The sequence below is a fragment of the Symphalangus syndactylus genome, chromosome 6, assembly GCF_028878055.3.
Source record: "Symphalangus syndactylus isolate Jambi chromosome 6, NHGRI_mSymSyn1-v2.1_pri, whole genome shotgun sequence".
NCBI lineage: Eukaryota > Metazoa > Chordata > Mammalia > Primates > Hylobatidae > Symphalangus > Symphalangus syndactylus.
Window position 1 is genome coordinate 51,045,309 of NC_072428.2, and position 18,600 is coordinate 51,063,908.

Here is an 18,600-nt window from a genome sequence, read left to right on the forward strand (position 1 = left end):
TGTGGCCCTACTCTTGTGTTCACGACTGACATCACCATCATGGTCCAAGTCTGATAATAGAAATGGCATTGTCACTTTCTTCCCTACTGCAACAGAGGCCCAGCTATTTGTCTCCCATTTTCTCTACTTCTAAAATACATTTCTTCACTAAGTGAGAATAATCTTTGAAAGACACAAATCAACCCATGCCACCATCTTTCTTGAATTATTCGATATCTTTCCTTGGCTTCCAGGTTACAGAAAAATAATTTGTAACAAAGTTTAAAGGTCATTCATGGCTCCTCTCTACCCTATTTTATAACATTTCCCCTTGTGATCAGAATCTCAGTCACATCATCCATCTTTCTATACACAAATAAAATCATATAGTTTGAACTCACCTCTGGTTACTTTTAATCAACCAAATGCTGTAAAATGCATTTGTATCGCTACATGTTATGCAGTAGTTGATTCTTTTCATTTCTGTGTAATATTCTATTCTTTGATTATATCATAATTTATTAGTTCTACTGTTGATAAGCATTTAAGTGGCTACCAGTTTGAGGTTTTTATGATTATTGCTGTCATAAGCATTTCTATACACGTCTTTGGATACACACATGCATGTGTTTCTGAATATCCAAAAATATAATTGCTAGGTAATAGATTTATCATGTATCCAGCTTTTGTGGATACCATTAAATGTTTTCCAATGGGGTTATACTATTGTACACTCTCACCAACAGAGTTTGAGTTTCTATTGATCCATATTATTACCAATATTTGAACTGTCAGTCTTTTCTCTTGTCTCTTTTTTCCTTTTTTTTTCCCTTCCCTTCCCCTCTCTCATTTTTTTCTCTCCTCTTCTCTTCTTTCCTCTCTTCCCTTCCCTTTCTCTTTCTCTTCCCTATCCCTTCTCCTCTCCTCTCCCCTCCTTTTTTCTCCTCTCCTCTCCATTATTTATTTTTCCTTCTTCTCCTCCATCCATTCCATCCTCTCTCTTCCCCTCTTCCTTCCTTCCTTTCTCCATTTCTTCCTCCTCCTCTTTCCCTCAATCCTTCCTTTTGGATATGCTCATGGGTGTGTATTTGTCTGCCATTGTGGCATTATTTGAATTCAGAAAAGAGTGAAAAACTACTGGGATCTTCATTCCTGGGTCTAATTCCACATTTTTTTTTTTAAGAACACAATTGTAAAATGTTCTGTACTAGCATTTTCCCAGGAACTTCATTAAATTTAATCTGGCCGAATATAGTAAATCTACTTTGCACTTTCTCTGCATTCTTTCTTTAGTCATACCATAATTTTAAACATTCAAAATACTTGTATATAATATTTGATTTTATCTGTCATTAAAATGTTACCCTTAAAATTCATGTTTCCAGAGCCTATTTCAATAACTGGTAAATAAATACCATTCATTTTTAAAATATTCTTTTAATGGATATTTATTTCAATATAATAAAAAATTAGTTTTATTATAGGAAGAATTTACCAAAAGAAAGAGGAAGCAAGCAAGTTTAAACTGCAGCAGTAGATTTGTCCATTCCAACCTCTTAAAATTCCCTTGGAGACAAAAATCCCTAGAGACAAACAAGAACTTTATATTGAGTCAACTTGTTAAAACATCTGCTTTTAGACAAGTTTTCTTAGTATAAAGTGGCAGAAACAAATAAGTTAAACTCTAAGATACATTCCACTGTATTAGACTAAAACACTTCTGCATAAATGAAACTAGGAGGATATTTTTAGAAACAACTGCTGAAAGAGATGCGGTGGGGTGATATGTAGAGGAGAACAGGGTTTCTGAGTCAAGACACACATGACAGAACAGCCAATCTCAGGGCAAGTTAAGGGAACAGTGGAATGAAGGTTCATTTTTCATTCTCACAAACTAACGAAACCCTGCTTATCTTAAACCAACCTGCTCACTGGAACAGGGAGGACAGGACCAGCATAAAAGGGAGGGCAGAGCCGACTGTTGCTTACACTTGCTTCTGACATAACGGTGTTCACTAGCAACCTCAAACAGACACCATGGTGCATCTGACTCCTGAGGAAAAGACTGCTGTCAATGCCCTGTGGGGCAAAGTGAACGTGGATGCAGTTGGTGGTGAGGCCCTGGGCAGGTCGGTATCAAGGTTACAAGACAGGCTTAAGCAGGCAAATGGAAGCTGGGCATGTGTAGACAGAGAAGACTCTTGGGTTTCTGATAGGCACTGACTGTCTCTGTCCCTTGGGCTGTTTTCCTACCCTCAGGTTACTGGTGGTCTACCCTTGGACCCAGAGGTTCTTTGAGTCCTTTGGGGATCTGTCCTCTCCTGATGCTGTTATGGGCAACCCTAAGGTGAAGGCTCATGGCAAGAAGGTGCTCGGTGCCTTTAGTGATGGCCTGGCTCACCTGGACAACCTCAAGGGCACTTTTTCTCAGCTGAGTGAGCTGCACTGTGACAAGCTGCACGTGGATCCTGAGAACTTCAGGGTGAGTCCAGGAGATGCTTCACTTTTCTCTTTTTACTTTCTAATCTTACATTTTAGTCTTTACCTACCTGCTCTTCCCCCACATTTTTGTCATTTTACTATATTTTATCATTTAATGCTTCTAAAATTTTGTTAATTTTTTAATTTAAATATTCTGCATTTTTTCCTCCCTCACAATCTTGCTATTTTAAATTATTTAATATCCTGTCCTTCTCTCCCAACCCCCTCCCTTCATTTTTCCTTCTCTAACCACAACTCAAATTATGCATGCCAGCTCTCACCTGCTAATTCTGCACTTAGAATAATTCTTTTGTCTCTCCACATGGGTATGAGAGAGGCTCCAGCTCAAAGACGAGAGGCATAGAATACTGTTTTAGAGGCTATAAATTATTTTACAATAAGGAATAATTGGAATTTTATAAATTTGGTAGTAAATGGGATGGAAAGGAAAGTGAATATTTGATTATGAAAGACTAGAAAGTTACACTGGAGGTGGGGCAGAAGTCGTTGCTAGGAGACAGCCCATCATCACACTGATTAATGAATTAATTTGTATCTATTAATCTGTTTAGAGTAATTAATTTGTATATGCTATATACACATACAAAATTAAAACTAATTTGGAATTAATTTGTATATAGCATATACAGCATATATAGCATATATGTACATATATAGACTATATGCTAGTTAAGTACATAGAGGATGTGTGTGTATAGATATATGTTATATGCATGCATTCATATATGTACTTATTTATGCTGATGGGAATAACCTGGGGATCAGTTTTGTCTAAGATTTGGGCAGAAAAAAATGGGTGTTGGCCCAGTTTCTCAGAAGCCAATCTTTATTTCTCTGTTAACCATATGCATATATCTGCCTACCTTTTCTCTGCAGCTCCTGGGCAACGTGCTGGTGTGTGTGCTGGCCCGCAACTTTGGCAAGGAATTCACCCCACAGGTGCAGGCTGCCTATCAGAAGGTGGTGGCTGGTGTGGCTAATGCCCTGGCTCACAAGTACCATTGAGATCCTGGACTGTTTCCTGATAACCATAAGAAGACCCTATTTCCCTAGATTCTATTTTCTGAACTTGGGAACACAATGTCTGCTTCAAGGGTATGGCTTCTGCCTAATAAAGAATGTTCAGCTTAACTTCATGATTAATTTTACTTATTTCATTTTTTTGTCCAGGTATGTAAGAAGGTTCCTGAGGGTCTACAGATAGGGAGCACTTGTGTATTTTACAAAGAGTACATGGGAAAAGAGAAAAGCAAGGGAACCATACAAAGCATTAATGGATGACACTTCTACCTCCAAAGAGCAGAAATTATCAAGAACTCTTGATACAGAGATAATACTGGCACTGCAGAGGCTCTAGGGAAGACCTCAACCCTAAGTCACAGCCTCAGTGGTAATGCTATGATCAAACTCCAACAATTACTGAGAAAATAATGTGTTCAGTTCAAAGCATAATGATTGCTCAAGACAATGTTATGTTCTCTTTCTTCCTACTTCCTTTGCATGCACATTGTACCCCATAATACTATACCTCATCAAGTGTTCCTGCTCCAAGAAATAGCTCCCTCCTCTTACTTGCCCCAGAACATCTCTGTAAAGAATTTCCTCTTATCTTCCCATATTTCAGTCAAGATTCATTGCTCATGTATTACTTGTGACCTCTCTTGACCCCAGCCTCAATAAACTTTTTGATACTACCCAAAAAATCTTTCCAAACCCTCCCCCACACAATTTTTTATATTTTTATTTTTTTCTTATTTATTTCATGCACATACACACACTCCATGCTTTATAAACAATTCTGCCTATTCTCTACCTTCTTACATGCCTACTGTGCCTTGTATTAAATTCATCAATGGGCAGCAAGAAAATATTTATTCAAGAAAATAATGAACGAACGAATGAGTAAATGAGTAAATGAAGGAATGATTATTCCTTGCTTTAGAACTTCTAGAATTAGAGGACAATATTAATAATACCATTGCACAGTGTTTCTTTGTTGTTAATGCTACAACAAAGAAGAAGCACGCAGTAAACAACTAGTCACTTCCTTTCTGATCATAGGTAGTAATTTTTTTTCTTTGAGCACCATTTTTGCCATAGGTAAAATTAGAAGGATTTTTAGAACTTTCTCAGTTGTATACATTTTTAAAAATCTGTATTATATGCATGTTGATTAATTTCAAACTTACTTGAATACCTAAACAGAATCTGTTGTTTCCTTGTGTTTGAAAGTGCTTTCACAGTACCTCTGTCTGTACTGCCAGAATATTTTGACAATGCATTATAGTTAACTGTTTTGATCACAATATTTTGAATTGACTGGCAGCAGAAGCTCTTTTATATCCATGTGTTTTCCTGAAGTCATTATACATAGTAGGCACTGAGAACTCTTTATACCTGAATAGGATATTTAGGAACCACTGGTTTACATACCAGAAGCAGAGCTACTCAGGGCATTTTGGGGAAGATCACTTTCCCATTCCTGAGCACAGGGAAGTTCTCATAAGAGTAAGATATTAAAAGGAGATACTTGTGAAGTATTTGAAAGACAGTAAGAGAGATTGTAGACCTTATGATCTTGATAGGGAAAACAAACTACCTTCCTTTCTCCAAAAGTCAAAAAAAGAGCAAATATAGCTTACTATACTTTCTTCTATTCCTACACCATTAGAAGCAGTCAGTGAATCTAGGCAAGAAGTTGGTCCTAAAAATCCCAATACCGGAGAATTCATGAGAACGTCACCTGGATGGGACATGTGCCGAGCACACACAATTACTATATGCTGGGCATTGCTATCTTCATATTGAGGATGAGGAGGTCAAGAGATGAAAAAAGACTTGGCACCTTGTTGTTATATTAAAATTATTTGTTAGAGTAGAGCTTCTGTAAGAGTCTAGGAGTGTGGGAGCTAAATGATGATACACATGGACACAAAGAAGAGATCAACAGACACCCAGGCCTACTTGAGGGTTGAGGGTGGGAAGAGGGAGAGGATGAAAAAGTACCTGTTGGGTACTAAGTTCATCACTGAGTGATGAAATAATCTGTACATCAAAACCCAGTCACATGCAATTTACCTATATAACTTGTACATGTACCCCCAAATTTAAAATAAAAGTTAAAACAAAGTATAGGAGTGGAATTAATTCCTCAAGATTTGGCTTTAATTTTATTTGATAATTTATCAAATGGTTGTTTTTCTTTTCTCACTATGGCGTTGCTTTATAAACTATGTTCAATATATCTGAATGAAAGGGGGTGTGTGTGTGTGTGTGTGTGTGTGTGTGTGTGTGTGTGTGAAAGAGAGGGAGAGAGGAAGGGAAGAAAGGGCATAATAATGTGAATTTGAGTTCATGAAAATTTTTAAAGAAAATAATGTCAGGAGAGTTTAGCATAATAGTCTCCTAAATCATCCATCTCTTGAGCTTCAGAGCAGTCTTCTGAATTAATGCCTACATGTTTGTAAAGGATGTTCAGACTGAAGCCGAGATTCTACCTCTAAAGAGATGCAGTCTCAAATTTATCTGAAGACTGTACCTCTGCTCTCCATAAATTGACACCATGGCCCACTTAATGAGGTTTAAAAAAAAAGCTAATTCTGAAAGAAAAATCTGAGCCCAGTGGAGGAAATATTAATGAATAAGGTGTAGACTGAAATATAAATTTCTCTGTAATAATTACACATATACTTTAGCAAAGTTGTGTCTATGTTGACTTTATTGCTTTTTGGTAAGAAACACAACTTTTTAAAGTGAACTAAACTATCCTATTTCCAAACTATTTTGTGTGTGTGCGGTTTGTTTCTATGGGTTCTGGTTTTCTTGGAACATTTTCATTTCATTTTAATTAATTAATTCTGAGAAGATGCTGAGTTGTGTTTACTGAGAGATTGTGTGTCTGGGAGAGAAGTCTGTAGCAAGTAGCTAGACTGTGCTTGACCTAGGAACATATACAGTAGATTGCTAAAATGTCTCACTTGGGAAATTTTAGATTAAACAGTAGAACACGTATAAAAATACTCTAGTTGAGTGCTGCTTTTGAAACAAATGATAAAACCACACTCCCATAGATGAGTGTCATGATTTTCATGGAGGAAGCTAATATTCATCCTCTAAGTATACTCAGACTAGGGTCATTCTGGTATAAAACATTAGGACTTAAGAAAGATTAATAGACTGGAGTAAAGGAAACGGACCTCTGTCTCTCTCGCTGTCTCTTTTATGAGGACTTCTGTGTGTGTGTGTGTGTGTGTGTGTGTGTGTGTGTGTGTGTGTTGTGGTCAGTGGGGCTGGAATAAAAGTAGAATAGACCTGCACCTGCTGTGGCATTCATTCACAGAGTAGAAGCAAGCTCACAATGGCGAAGATGTCAGTGAGCTTGAGTAGTTTTTCAGGAACTTTGAATGCTGATTTAGATTTGAAACTGAGGCTCTGACCATAACCAAATTTGCACTATTTATCGCTTCTTGAAACTTATTTTTGCCTGGTATGCCTGGGCTTTTGATTGTCTTAGTATAGCTTGCAGCCTTGTCCCTGCAGGATTATGGGTAATAGAAAGAAAAGTCTGCATTACACTCTAGTCACACTAAGTAGCTACCGTTGGAAAAGCAACCCCTGCCTTGAAGCCAGGATGATGGTATCTGCAGCAGTTGCCAACACAAGAGAAGGATCCATAGTTCATCATTTAAAAAAGAAAACGAAATAGAAAAACTTAGGAAAATTATTTCTGAGCATAAGAAGTTGTAGGGTAAGTCTTTAAGAAGGTGACAATTTCTGCCAATCAGGATTTCAAAGCTGTTGCTTTGACAATTTTGGTCTTTCAGAATACTATAAATACAACCTATATTATAATTTCATAAAGTCTGTGGAGTTTCTTTGACCTGGGATATTTGCAAAAGACATATTCAAACTTCCGCAGAACACTTTATTTCACATATACATGCCTCTTATCTCAGGGATGTGAAACAGGGTCTTGAAAACAGTCTGAATCTAAAACAATGCTAATGCTAATGCAGGTTTAAACTTAATAAAATAAAATCCAAAATCTAAAAGTCAAGTCAAATCTGTATGTTTTAACATTTAAAATATTTTAAAGACCTCTTTTCCCAGGATTCAATATGTGAAATCTTTTCTCAGGGCTACACGTGTTCCTAGATCCTCATTGCTTTAGTTTTTTACAGAGGAATGAATATAAAAAGAAAATACTTAAATTTTATCTCTCTTACCTCTATAATCATATATAGGCATAATTTTTTAACCTAGGCTCCAGATAGCCATAGAAGAACCAAACACTTTCTGCATGTGTGAGAATAATCAGAGTGAGATTTTTTCACAAGTACCTGATGAGGGTTGAGACAGGTAGAAAAAGTGAGCTTTATTTATTTAGCAATAATGGAGAAAGTGTTTAAGAGAATAAAGCAATGGAAATAAGAAATTTGTAAATTTCCTTCTGATAACTAGAAATAGAGGATCCAGTTTCTTTTGGTTAACCTAAATTTTATTTTATTTTATTTTATTTTAATTTTGTGTAATTGTAGTTTCAGAGTGTTAGAGCTGAAAGGAAGAAGTAGGAGAAACATGGAAAGTAAAAGTATAACACTTTCCTTACTAAAAGGACATGGGTTTCCATGTAGGGGCAGGATTCGAATGACTGACAGGGCCCTCAGGGAACACTGAGATCCTACGCTGACCTCATAAATGCTTGCTACCTTTGCTGTTTTCATTACATCTTTTAAAGGCAGGAAGCAGAACTCTGCACTTCAAAAGTTTTTCCTCACCTGAGGAGTTAATTTAGTACAAGGGAGAAAAAGTACAGGGGATGGGAGGAAGGAGATCATGTTGGAAAGCTATAGAGAAAGAAGAGTAAATTTTAGTAAAGGAGGTTTAAACAAACAAAATATAAAGAGAAATAGGAACTTGAATCAAGGAAATGATTTCAAAACGCAGTATTCTTAGTGGACTAGAGGAAAAAATAATCTGAGCCAAGTAGAAGACCTTTTCCCTTCCTACCCCTACTTTTTAAGTCACAGAGGCTTTTTGTTCCCCCAGACACTTTTGCAGATTAGTCCAGGCAGAAACAGTTAGATGTCCCCAGTTAATCTCCTATTTGACACCACTGATTACCCCATTGTTAGTCACACTTTGGGTTGTAAGTGACTTTTTATTTATTTGTATTTTTGACTGCATTAAGAGGTCTCTAGTTTTTTATCTCTCGTTTCTCAAAACCTAATAAGTAACTATTGCACAGAGCACATTGATTTGTATTTATTCTATTTTTAGACATAATTTATTAGCATATATGAGCAACTTAAGAAAAAACAACAAATGAATGCATATATATGTGTATATATATATGTGTATATATATGTGTGTGTGTGTGTATGTGTATATATATATATATGTATGTATATATATATATGTGTGTGTGTGTGTGTGTGTGTGTTTTCTTTTCTTACCAGAAGGTTTTACTCCAAATCAGGAGAAGATATGCTTAGAACTGAGGTAGAGTTTTCATCCATTCTGTCCCGTAAGTATTTTGCATATTCTGGAGACACAGGAAGAGATCCATCTATATATCCCTAAGCTGAATTATGGTAGGCAAAACTCTTCCACTTTTAGTGCATCAATTTCTTATTTGTGTAATAAGAAAATTGGGAAAACGATCTTCAATATGCTTACCAAGCTGTGATTCCAAATATTACGTAAATACACTTGCAAAGGAGGATGTTTTTAGTAGCAATTTGTACCGATGGTATGGGGCCAAGAGATATGTCTTAGAGGGAGGGCTGAGGGTTTGAAGTCCAACTCCTAAGCCAGTGCCAGAAGAGCCAAGGACAGGTATGGCTGTCATCACTTAGACCTCACCCTGTGGAGCCACACCCTAGGGTTGGCCAATCTACTCCCAGGAGCAGGGAGGGCAGGAGCCAGGGCTGGGCATAAAAGTCAGGGCAGAGCCATCTATTGCTTACACTTGCTTCTGACGCAACTGTGTTCACTAGCAACCTCAAACAGACACCATGGTGCACCTGACTCCTGAGGAGAAGTCTGCCGTTACTGCCCTGTGGGGCAAGGTGAACGTGGATGAAGTTGGTGGTGAGGCCCTGGGCAGGTTGGTATCAAGGTTACAAGACAGGCTTAAGGAGGCAAATAGAAACTGTGCATGTGGAGACAGAGAAGACTCTTGGGTTTCTGATAGGCACTGACTCTCTGCCTATTGGGCTATTTTCCCACCCTTAGGCTGCTGGTGGTCTACCCTTGGACCCAGAGGTTCTTTGAGTCCTTTGGGGATCTGTCCACTCCTGATGCTGTTATGGGCAACCCTAAGGTGAAGGCTCATGGCAAGAAAGTGCTCGGTGCCTTTAGTGATGGCCTGGCTCACCTGGACAACCTCAAGGGCACCTTTGCCAAGCTGAGTGAGCTACACTGTGACAAGCTGCACGTGGATCCTGAGAACTTCAGGGTGAGTCCATGGGACCCTTGATGTTTTCTTTCCCCTTCTTTTCTATGGTTAAGTTCATGTCATAGGAAGGGGATAAGTATCAGGGTACAGTTTAGAATGGGAAACAGACGAATGATTGCATCAGTGTGGAACTCTCAGGATCATTTTGTTTCTTTTATTTGCTGTTCATAACAATTGTTTTCTTTTGTTTAATTCTTGCTTTCTTTTTTTCTTCTCTGCAATTTTTACTATTATACTTAATGCCTTAACGTTGTGTATAACAAAAGGAAATATCTCTGAGATACATTAAGTAACTTAAAAAAAGTTTACACGGTCGGCCTAGTACATTACTATTTGAAATATATGTGTGCTTATTTGCATATTCATAATCTACCTACTTTATTTTCTTTTATTTTTAATTGATACATAGTCATTATACATATTTATGGGTTAAAGCATAATGTTTTAATATGTGTACACATATTGACCAAATCAGGGTAATTTTGCATTTGTAATTTTAAAAAATGCTTTCTTGTTTTAATATACTTTTTTGTTTATTTTATTTCTAATACATTCCCTAATCTCTTTCTTTCAGGGCAATAATCATATAATGTATCATGCCTCTTTGCACCATTCTAAGGAATAATTGTGATAATTTCTGGGTTAAGGCAATAGCAATATTTCTGCATATAAATATAATATTTCTGCATATAAATTGTAACTGATGTAAGAGGTTTCATATTGTTAATAGCAGCTACAATCCAGCTATCATTCTGCTTTTATTTTATGGTTGAGATAAGGCTGGATTATTCTGAGTCCAAGCTAGGCCCTTTTGCTAATCATGTTCATACCTCTTGTCTCCCTCCCACAGCTCCTGGGCAACGTGCTGGTCTGTGTGCTGGCCCATCACTTTGGCAAAGAATTCACCCCGCAAGTGCAGGCTGCCTATCAGAAAGTGGTGGCTGGTGTGGCTAATGCCCTGGCCCACAAGTACCACTAAGCTTGCTTTCTTGCTGTCCAATTTCTGTTAAAGGTTCCTTTGTTCCCTAAGTCCAACTACTAAACTGGGGGATATTATGAAGGGCCTTGAGCATCTGGATTCTGCCTAATAAAAAACATTTATTTTCATTGCAATGGTGTATTTAAATTATTTCTGAATATTTTACTAAAAAGGGAATGTGGGAGGTCAGTGCATTTAAAACATAAAGAAATGAAGAGCTAGTTCAAACCTTGGGAAAATACACTATATCTTGAACTCCATGAAAGAAGGTGAGGCTGCAAACAGCTAATGCACACTGGCAACAGCCCGTGATGCCTATGCCTTATTCATCCCTCAGAAAAGGATTCAAGTGGAGGCTTGATTTGGAGGTTAAAGTTTTGCTATATTACATTTTACATTATTTATTGTTTTAGCTGTCCTCGTGAATGTCTTTTCACTATCCATTTTCTTATCCTGCATCTCTCAGCCTTGACTCCACTCAGTTCTCTTGCTTAGAGATATTACTTTTCCCCTAAAGTGTTCCATGTTTTATGGCCAGATGGTTTCTCCTCGCCTGGTCACTCAGGCTTAGTTGTCTCTGTTGTCTTATAGAGGTCTACTTGAAGAAGGAAAAACAGGGGGTCATGGTTTGACTGTCCTGTGAGCGCTTCTTCCCTGCCTCCCCCACTCACAGTGACCCGGAATCTGCAGTGCTAGTCTCCCGGAACTTTCCCTCTTTCACAGTCTGCTTTGGAAGGACTGGGCTTAGTGTGAAAATGTAGGACTGAGAAGAATGTGAAATGGGGCTTTTGTAGCTTGATATTCACTGCTGTCTTATCACCCTGTCACAGGCCCACCCCAAATGGAAGTCTCATTTTTCCTCAGGATGTTTAAGACTGGTATTTAGGAAGTGATTAGAGGTCTGCTGGCTCCCTTATCGTGCCCCTTATGGTGCTTCTGGCTCTGCAGTTATTAGCATAGTGTTACCATCAACAACCTTAACTTTATTTTTCTTATTCAATACCTAGGTAGGTAGATGCTAGATTCTGGAAATAAAATATGAGTCTCAAGTTGTCCTTGTCCTCTCTCCTAGTCAAATTCTGAATCTAGTTGGCAAGATTCTGAAATCAAGGCATATAATCAGCAATAAGTGATGATAGAAGGGTATATAGAAGAATTTTATGATATGAGAGGGTGAAACCCTCAAAATGAAATGAAATCAGACCCTTGTCTTACACCATAAACAAAAATAAATTCAAAATGGGTTAAAGATTTAAACTAAGACCTAAAACCATAAAAATTTTTAAAGAAATCATAAGAAGAAAATTCTAATATTCATGTTGCAGCCATTTTTTGAATTTGATATGAGAAGCAAAGGCAACAAAAGGAAAAATAAAGAAGTGAGGCTACATCAAACCAAAAAATTTCCACACAAAAAAGAAAACAACCAACAAATGAAAGGTGACCCATGAAATGGCATATTTGCAAACCAAATATTTCTTATATATTTTGGTTAATATCCAAAATATATAAGAAACTCATATGATTCAATAACAAACAAAAATATTAAACATAGGAAAAGAAAAAAATTAAAAGGAAGTAAATCCTGCCATTTATGACAGAATTGATGAACCTGGAGGATGTAAAACTAAGGAAAATAAGCCCGACACAAAAAGACAAATACTGCACAAACTTGCTCATATGTGAAACCTAAAAAAGTCAAACTCATGGAAATAGACAGTAGAGGTATGGTTTCCAGGGGATGGGGGTGGGAGAATCAGGAAACTATTATTCAAGGGGTATAAAATTTCAGTTATGTGGGATGAATAAATTCTAGATATCTAATGTACAGCATCATGACTGTAGTTAATTGTACTGTATGTATATTTAAAATTTGCAAAGAGAGTAGATTTTTTTTTTTTTTTTTAGAAGGAATTTTGCTCTTGTTGTCCAGGCTGGAATGTAATGGCAAGATCTTGGCTCACTGCAACCTCCACCTCCCAGGTTCAAGCAAATCTCCTGCCTCAGCCTCCCGAGTAGCTGGAATTGCAGGCATGCGACAGCATGCCCAGCTAATTTTGTATTTTTAGTAGAGACAGGGTTTCTCCATGTTGGTCAGGCTGGTCCGCCCACCTCAGCCACCCAAAGGGCTGGGATTACAGGCATGAGCCACTGGGCCTGGCCAAGAGTAGATCTTAAAAGTGCTTACCACAAGAAAAAGGTAACTATGTGAGATAATGGGTATGTTAATTAGCTTGATTGTGGTAATCATTTCACAAGGTATACATATATTAAAACATCATGTTGTACACCTTAAATATATACAATTTTTATTTGTGAATCATACCTCAATAAAGCTGAAGAATAATAAAAAAGGAAAAAATATATATCACATAAATCAAAAAACTAAAAAATAAAAAAATGCATCTCGATGATTAGAATTGCATTCTTCATTTTTCAGACACAAATATCCATTTGACTGTTTACACTTTTCCAAAACAATACAATAAATTTTAGCACTTTATCTTCATTTTCCCCTTCCCAATCTATAATTATATATATATATTTTAGATATTTTGTATAGTTTTACTCCCTAGATTTCCTATTATTATTATTAAATAGTGAAGTAATGTTTACACTAATTTACAAAACATTTTACATGCTTTTCTTCATTTCTAACCTTCTAAGTTTATTCTATTTTTTTCTGAGTATCCTTAATATTATCTCTTTCTACTGGAAATACATTGTTACTTTTGGTTTATCTAAAAATGGCTTCATTTTCTTCATTCTAAAAGCATATTAAATTAATATCATTCATGTGTAAGTCAGATAGTGGAATAAATAGAAATCCAAAAACTAAATCTCAATAAAATATAATAATCTGATACATAAAAATATAGCTTTTAAATTTAGCTTGGCAATAAAAAACAAATAGTAATTGAACAACTATACCCTTTGGAAAGAGTAAAGTGAAATGCTTAACTGCACACACCACAATCGATTACACAATTAGGTGTGAAGGTAAAATCCAGTCACGAAAAAACTAGAATAAACATATGGGAAGACATGTATATAATCTTAGAGATAAGAGTGTTTTTTAATTATCAACCCAAAGTAGAAACTATCAAGGGAGAAATAAATTCAGTCAACAATGAAAGCATTCAAGAAGTTATTCTAGGCTGGGAGTGGTGGCTTACATCTGTAATCCCAGCACTTTGGAGGCCCAGACAGGTGGATCATGACATCAGGAGTTCAAGATGAGCCTGGCCAATATAGTGAAACCCCGTCTCTACTAAAAATACAAAAAATTAGCCTGGCATGGTGGTGGGCGCATGTAATCCCAGCAACTTGGGAGGCTGAGGCAGGACAATCACTTGATCCTGGGAGGCAGAGGTTGCAGTGAGCCAAGATCGTGCCACTGAATTCCAGCCCAGGCGACAGCGTGAGGCTCCGTCATACACACACAAAAAAAGTTATCCTATTAAAACTGATCTCACAGATCCGTAGAGCCATTATCAAGTCTTTCTCTTTGAAATAGACAGAAATTTAGTGTTTTCTCAGTCAGTCAACATTCCTTCAACTAGATTAGTTGTGACAAAACTTCAGGCCTTGCTCAACTCTAACCTCATCTCTCCATATATTTCTGAGCGTCTTCCTTATTTGTTTATAAGAATTTAGTAAATGGCAATATTGAGAAGTAGAAAATTTTGGAGACTTGTTTTTCATGAACCAGAACAATCTTAAAGCAGCAATGCTAAACAGGAGCCAAGCCTAGAATAAAGTTGAATTTCTGGAATCAACAAGCTAGGGGAAAGTCTCCCATTAAGTCAAATATTTGAGAACTGGGAGGTCAAATCAGAGGTGAAAAATGATTAAAGATAACAAGAGGTCTGAAAACAAAGTGGCCAATTAAAATAAAAATAAAGACCCAAACTGGGCACAGTGGCTTGCATCTGTAGTCCCAGTAACCCAGGAAACTGAAGTGAGAGGATCACTTGAGCCCAGGATTTCAAGGCTGCCGTGAGCAATAATGATACCACTGTTCTGTAGCCTTGGTGACTGAGATACTGTTTCTGAGGAAAAACAAACAAATAAACAAACACACAGATATTAAGAACACAGAAGTTTTGTTGCTGTGATGATATACTCCAACAGAGGTCTGAACCCCTTGCAGTGGCTTGGGGCTGTTTCTCCAGTGGATTCTTGGGTTCTTCACATCTTCTCAACTTTGTGAAAAGATAGTCATCCAAAGGTCTCACCTGTCTTCTTCAGACTTTGGATTTTGGACTAGCTTTTTCTATTTCTCGGGATTCTCTAGAGCCATAGATTCAGATATAACACAGATATAACCAAAAGAAGCAAAGGAGGCATCACAGAAGGGGCTTTGTATTCTGGGGAGGGGGACATAGAGTTGAGAGAAATACAGGAATTTATAGGACTGTACTCAAAGAGCCCTCAAATAAAGTATGGCTAGTCTTCTTTGCCTAAGACAATGAGCAGTCCAGGAAGTTATCCATTTCTTTTAGATTTTCTAGTTTATGTGCATAGAGATGTTCATAGTAGTTTTTGATGATGATTTGTATTTCTGTGGAGTGAGTGATAATATCCCTTTTCCTTTCTAACTGCTTATTTGCATCTTCTCTCTTGTCTTCTTTATTAGTCTAGCTAGTGGTCTACCTTATTAATTTTTTCACAAAACCAGCTCTTGTACTCATTAATCTTTTGAATGGTATTTTGTGTTTTAATATCCTTCAGTTAGCTCTGATCTTGTTTATTTCTTGTCTTCTGCTAGATTTGGGGTTGGTTTGCTCTTGGTTCTCGGGTTCTTTTAGTTGTGATATTAGGTTGTTAATTTGAGATCATAAGACTTTTTGATGTGGGCATTTAGTGTATAAATTTCTCTCTTAACACTGTCTAAGCTGTGTCCCAGAGATTCAGGTATATTGTATCTTTGTTCTCGTTAGTTTCAAAGAACTACTTTATTTTTGCCTTAGTTTCATTATTTACCCAAAATTCATTCAGGAGCAGGTTGTTTAATTTCCATGTAATTGCATGGTTTTCAGCTATTCGTTAGTCTTGAAATCTATTTTTATTCCTCTGTGGTCTGAGAGTGATTGATATGATTTTTTTATTTTTGCATTTGCTGAGGATTTTTTTGTGCCCTCCCAAGACTGAACCAGGAAGAAATCGATTTCCTGAAGAGATCAATGATGAGCTCTGAAAATGATTCAGTAATAAATAGCCTATCAAACAAAAAAAGCCCTGGACCATATGATTTACAATAAAATTCTATCAGACACACAAAGAAGAGTTGGAAAAATTCCTACCGAAGCTACTCCAAAAAATTGAGGAGGACGGATTCAACCCCAGCTCATTTTAGGAGGCCAGCATCATCCTGATAACAAAACCTCATAGACACAAAACAACAAAAAAAGAAAACTTCAGGCCAATATCCTTGAACATTGATGCAAAAATTTTCAATAAAATACTAGCAAACCAAATCCAGCAACACATCACAAAGCTAATCCACCTCAATCAAGTAGGCTTTATCCCTGAGAAGCAAGATTGGTTCAGCATACGCAAATCGATAAATGTGATTCATCATATATACAGCAATAAAAACAGAAACCACATGATCATTTCAATATGTGCAAAAAAAGATTTTGATAAAATTCAACATCACTTCATGTTAAAACCTCTCAACAAACTAGCTAAGGATATAACCTCAAAATAATATGAGCCATCTATGACAAACCCACAGCCAACATCATACAGAATGGGCAAAACCTGGAAGCATTCTTCTTGAAAACTGGCACAAGACAAGGATGCCCTCTCTCACCACTCCTATTCAGTATAGTATTGGCAGTCCTGGCCACAGCAATCAGGTAAGAGAAGGAAATAAAGGGCATCCAAATAGGAAGAGAGAAAGTCAAAGTATCCCTGTTTTCTATATCTAGAAAACACCATAGTTAAGGCCCGAAAGCTCCTTCAGCTGATGACTTCAGCAAAGTTTCAGGATATAAAATCAATGTACAAAAATCACTAGCATTCCCATACATCAACAACAGCCAAGCCAAGAGCCAAATCAGGAAGTCAATCCCATTTACAATTGCCACAAAAAGAATAAAGGGATATATCTAACCAAGGAGTTAAAAGATCTCTACAATGAGAGTTACAAAACACTGCTCAAAGAAATCAGAGCTGATAGAAACAAATGGAAAAACTTTCCATGCTCATGGATAAAAAGAATCAATATTGTTAAAATGGCCATACTGCCTAGAGCAATTTACAGTTTCAATGCTATTCCCATCAAACTACCAATGACACTCTTCATAGAACTAGAAAAATATATTTTAAAGTTCATATGGAACCAAAAAAAAAAAAAAGCCCAAATAGCCTAGGAAATCCTAATACTCATAGGTGGGAATTGAACAATGAGAACACTTGGACACAGGGTGGGGAACATCACACACCGGGGGGCCTGTCATGGGGTGGGAGGAGAGGTGAGGGACAGCATTAGGAGATATACCTGATGTAAATGACAAGTTAACAGGTGCAGCACACCAACATGGCACTTGTATACATATTTAACAAACCACACATGGACCGTAGAACTTAAAGTACAAAAAAAAAAAAAAAAAAAGAACAAAGCTGGAGGTATCACATTGCCTAACTTCAAACCATACCACAGGGCTACAGTAACCAAAACAGTGTGGTACTGGTACAGAAAAGACACATAGACAAATGGAACAGAATAGAGAGCCCAGAATTAAGACCACACACCTACAACCATCTGATCTTTGCCAAAGCTGATAAAAACAAGCAATGGGGAAAAGACACCCTATTCAACAAGTGGTGTTGGGATAACTGGCTAACCATATGTAGAAGATTGAAACCAGACCCCTTTCTATATCATATACAAAAATAAACTCAAGATGGATTAAAGACTTAAATGCAAAACCCAAACTATAAAGATGCTGGAAAGCAACCTAGGCAATACCATTCAGGACATAAGCAGGGGCAAAGATTTCATGACAAAGATGCCAAAAGCCATTGCAGCAAAAGCAAAAATTGACAAATAGGATCTAATTAAACTAAAAAGTTTCTGCACAGCAAAAGAAACTATCGACCAAGTAAACAACCAACATATAGAATGGGAGAAAATTTTTGCAAACTATGCATCCAACAAAGGTCTAATATTCAGAATCTATAAGGAACTTAAATGAATCTACAAGAACAAAACAAACAATGCCACATAAAGTGGGTAAAGGACACGAACAGATGCTATTCAAAAGAAGACATACGTGTGGCCACCAAGCATATGAAAAAAGCTCAATGTCACTGATCATTAGAGAAATGCCAGTCAAAACCAAAATGAGATACTATCTCACATCACTTAAAATGTCTATAATTAAATAGTCAAAAAATAACAGATGCTGGTAAGGTTGTGGAGAAAAGGGAATGCTTATACACCATTGGTGGGAATATAAATTAGTTCAACCATTGTGGAAAGCAGTGTGGCAATTCCCTAAAGACCTAAAAACAGAAATACCACTTAACCCAACAATCCTATTATTGAGTATATGCCTAAAGGAAAATAAACCACTCTATCACAAAGACACATGCACACATGTGTCCACTGCAGCATAATCACAATAGCAAAGACATAGAATCAACCTGAAGGCGCATTAGTGGTATACTG

The 18,600-nt window shown here is 36.9% G+C and overlaps 2 protein-coding genes across 3 annotated transcripts; both read left to right on the forward strand.

Annotated features, from left to right (window-relative positions):
• The first annotated feature begins 1,779 nt into the window (after positions 1-1,779).
• HBD (hemoglobin subunit delta) lies at positions 1,780-3,613 on the forward strand. 2 transcript variants are annotated; one of them, XM_055282701.2, is made up of 3 exons: positions 1,780-2,108; positions 2,239-2,461; positions 3,358-3,613. In XM_055282701.2, the coding sequence occupies exons 1-3, from the start codon at positions 2,017-2,019 to the stop codon at positions 3,484-3,486; spliced, it is 444 nt and encodes a 147-aa protein (XP_055138676.1). In that variant the 5' UTR covers positions 1,780-2,016; the 3' UTR covers positions 3,487-3,613. The 2 variants fall into 2 exon arrangements, with proteins under 2 accessions (XP_055138676.1, XP_063498065.1); XM_063641995.1 differs by having other exon boundaries at positions 1,868-2,108; positions 2,239-3,613.
• A 5,824-nt stretch (positions 3,614-9,437) lies between these two features.
• On the forward strand, positions 9,438-11,053 carry HBB (hemoglobin subunit beta). Its single transcript, XM_055282707.1, has 3 exons — positions 9,438-9,589; positions 9,718-9,940; positions 10,791-11,053. The coding sequence occupies exons 1-3, from the start codon at positions 9,498-9,500 to the stop codon at positions 10,917-10,919; spliced, it is 444 nt and encodes a 147-aa protein (XP_055138682.1). The 5' UTR covers positions 9,438-9,497; the 3' UTR covers positions 10,920-11,053.
• The last annotated feature ends 7,547 nt before the right edge of the window (positions 11,054-18,600 follow it).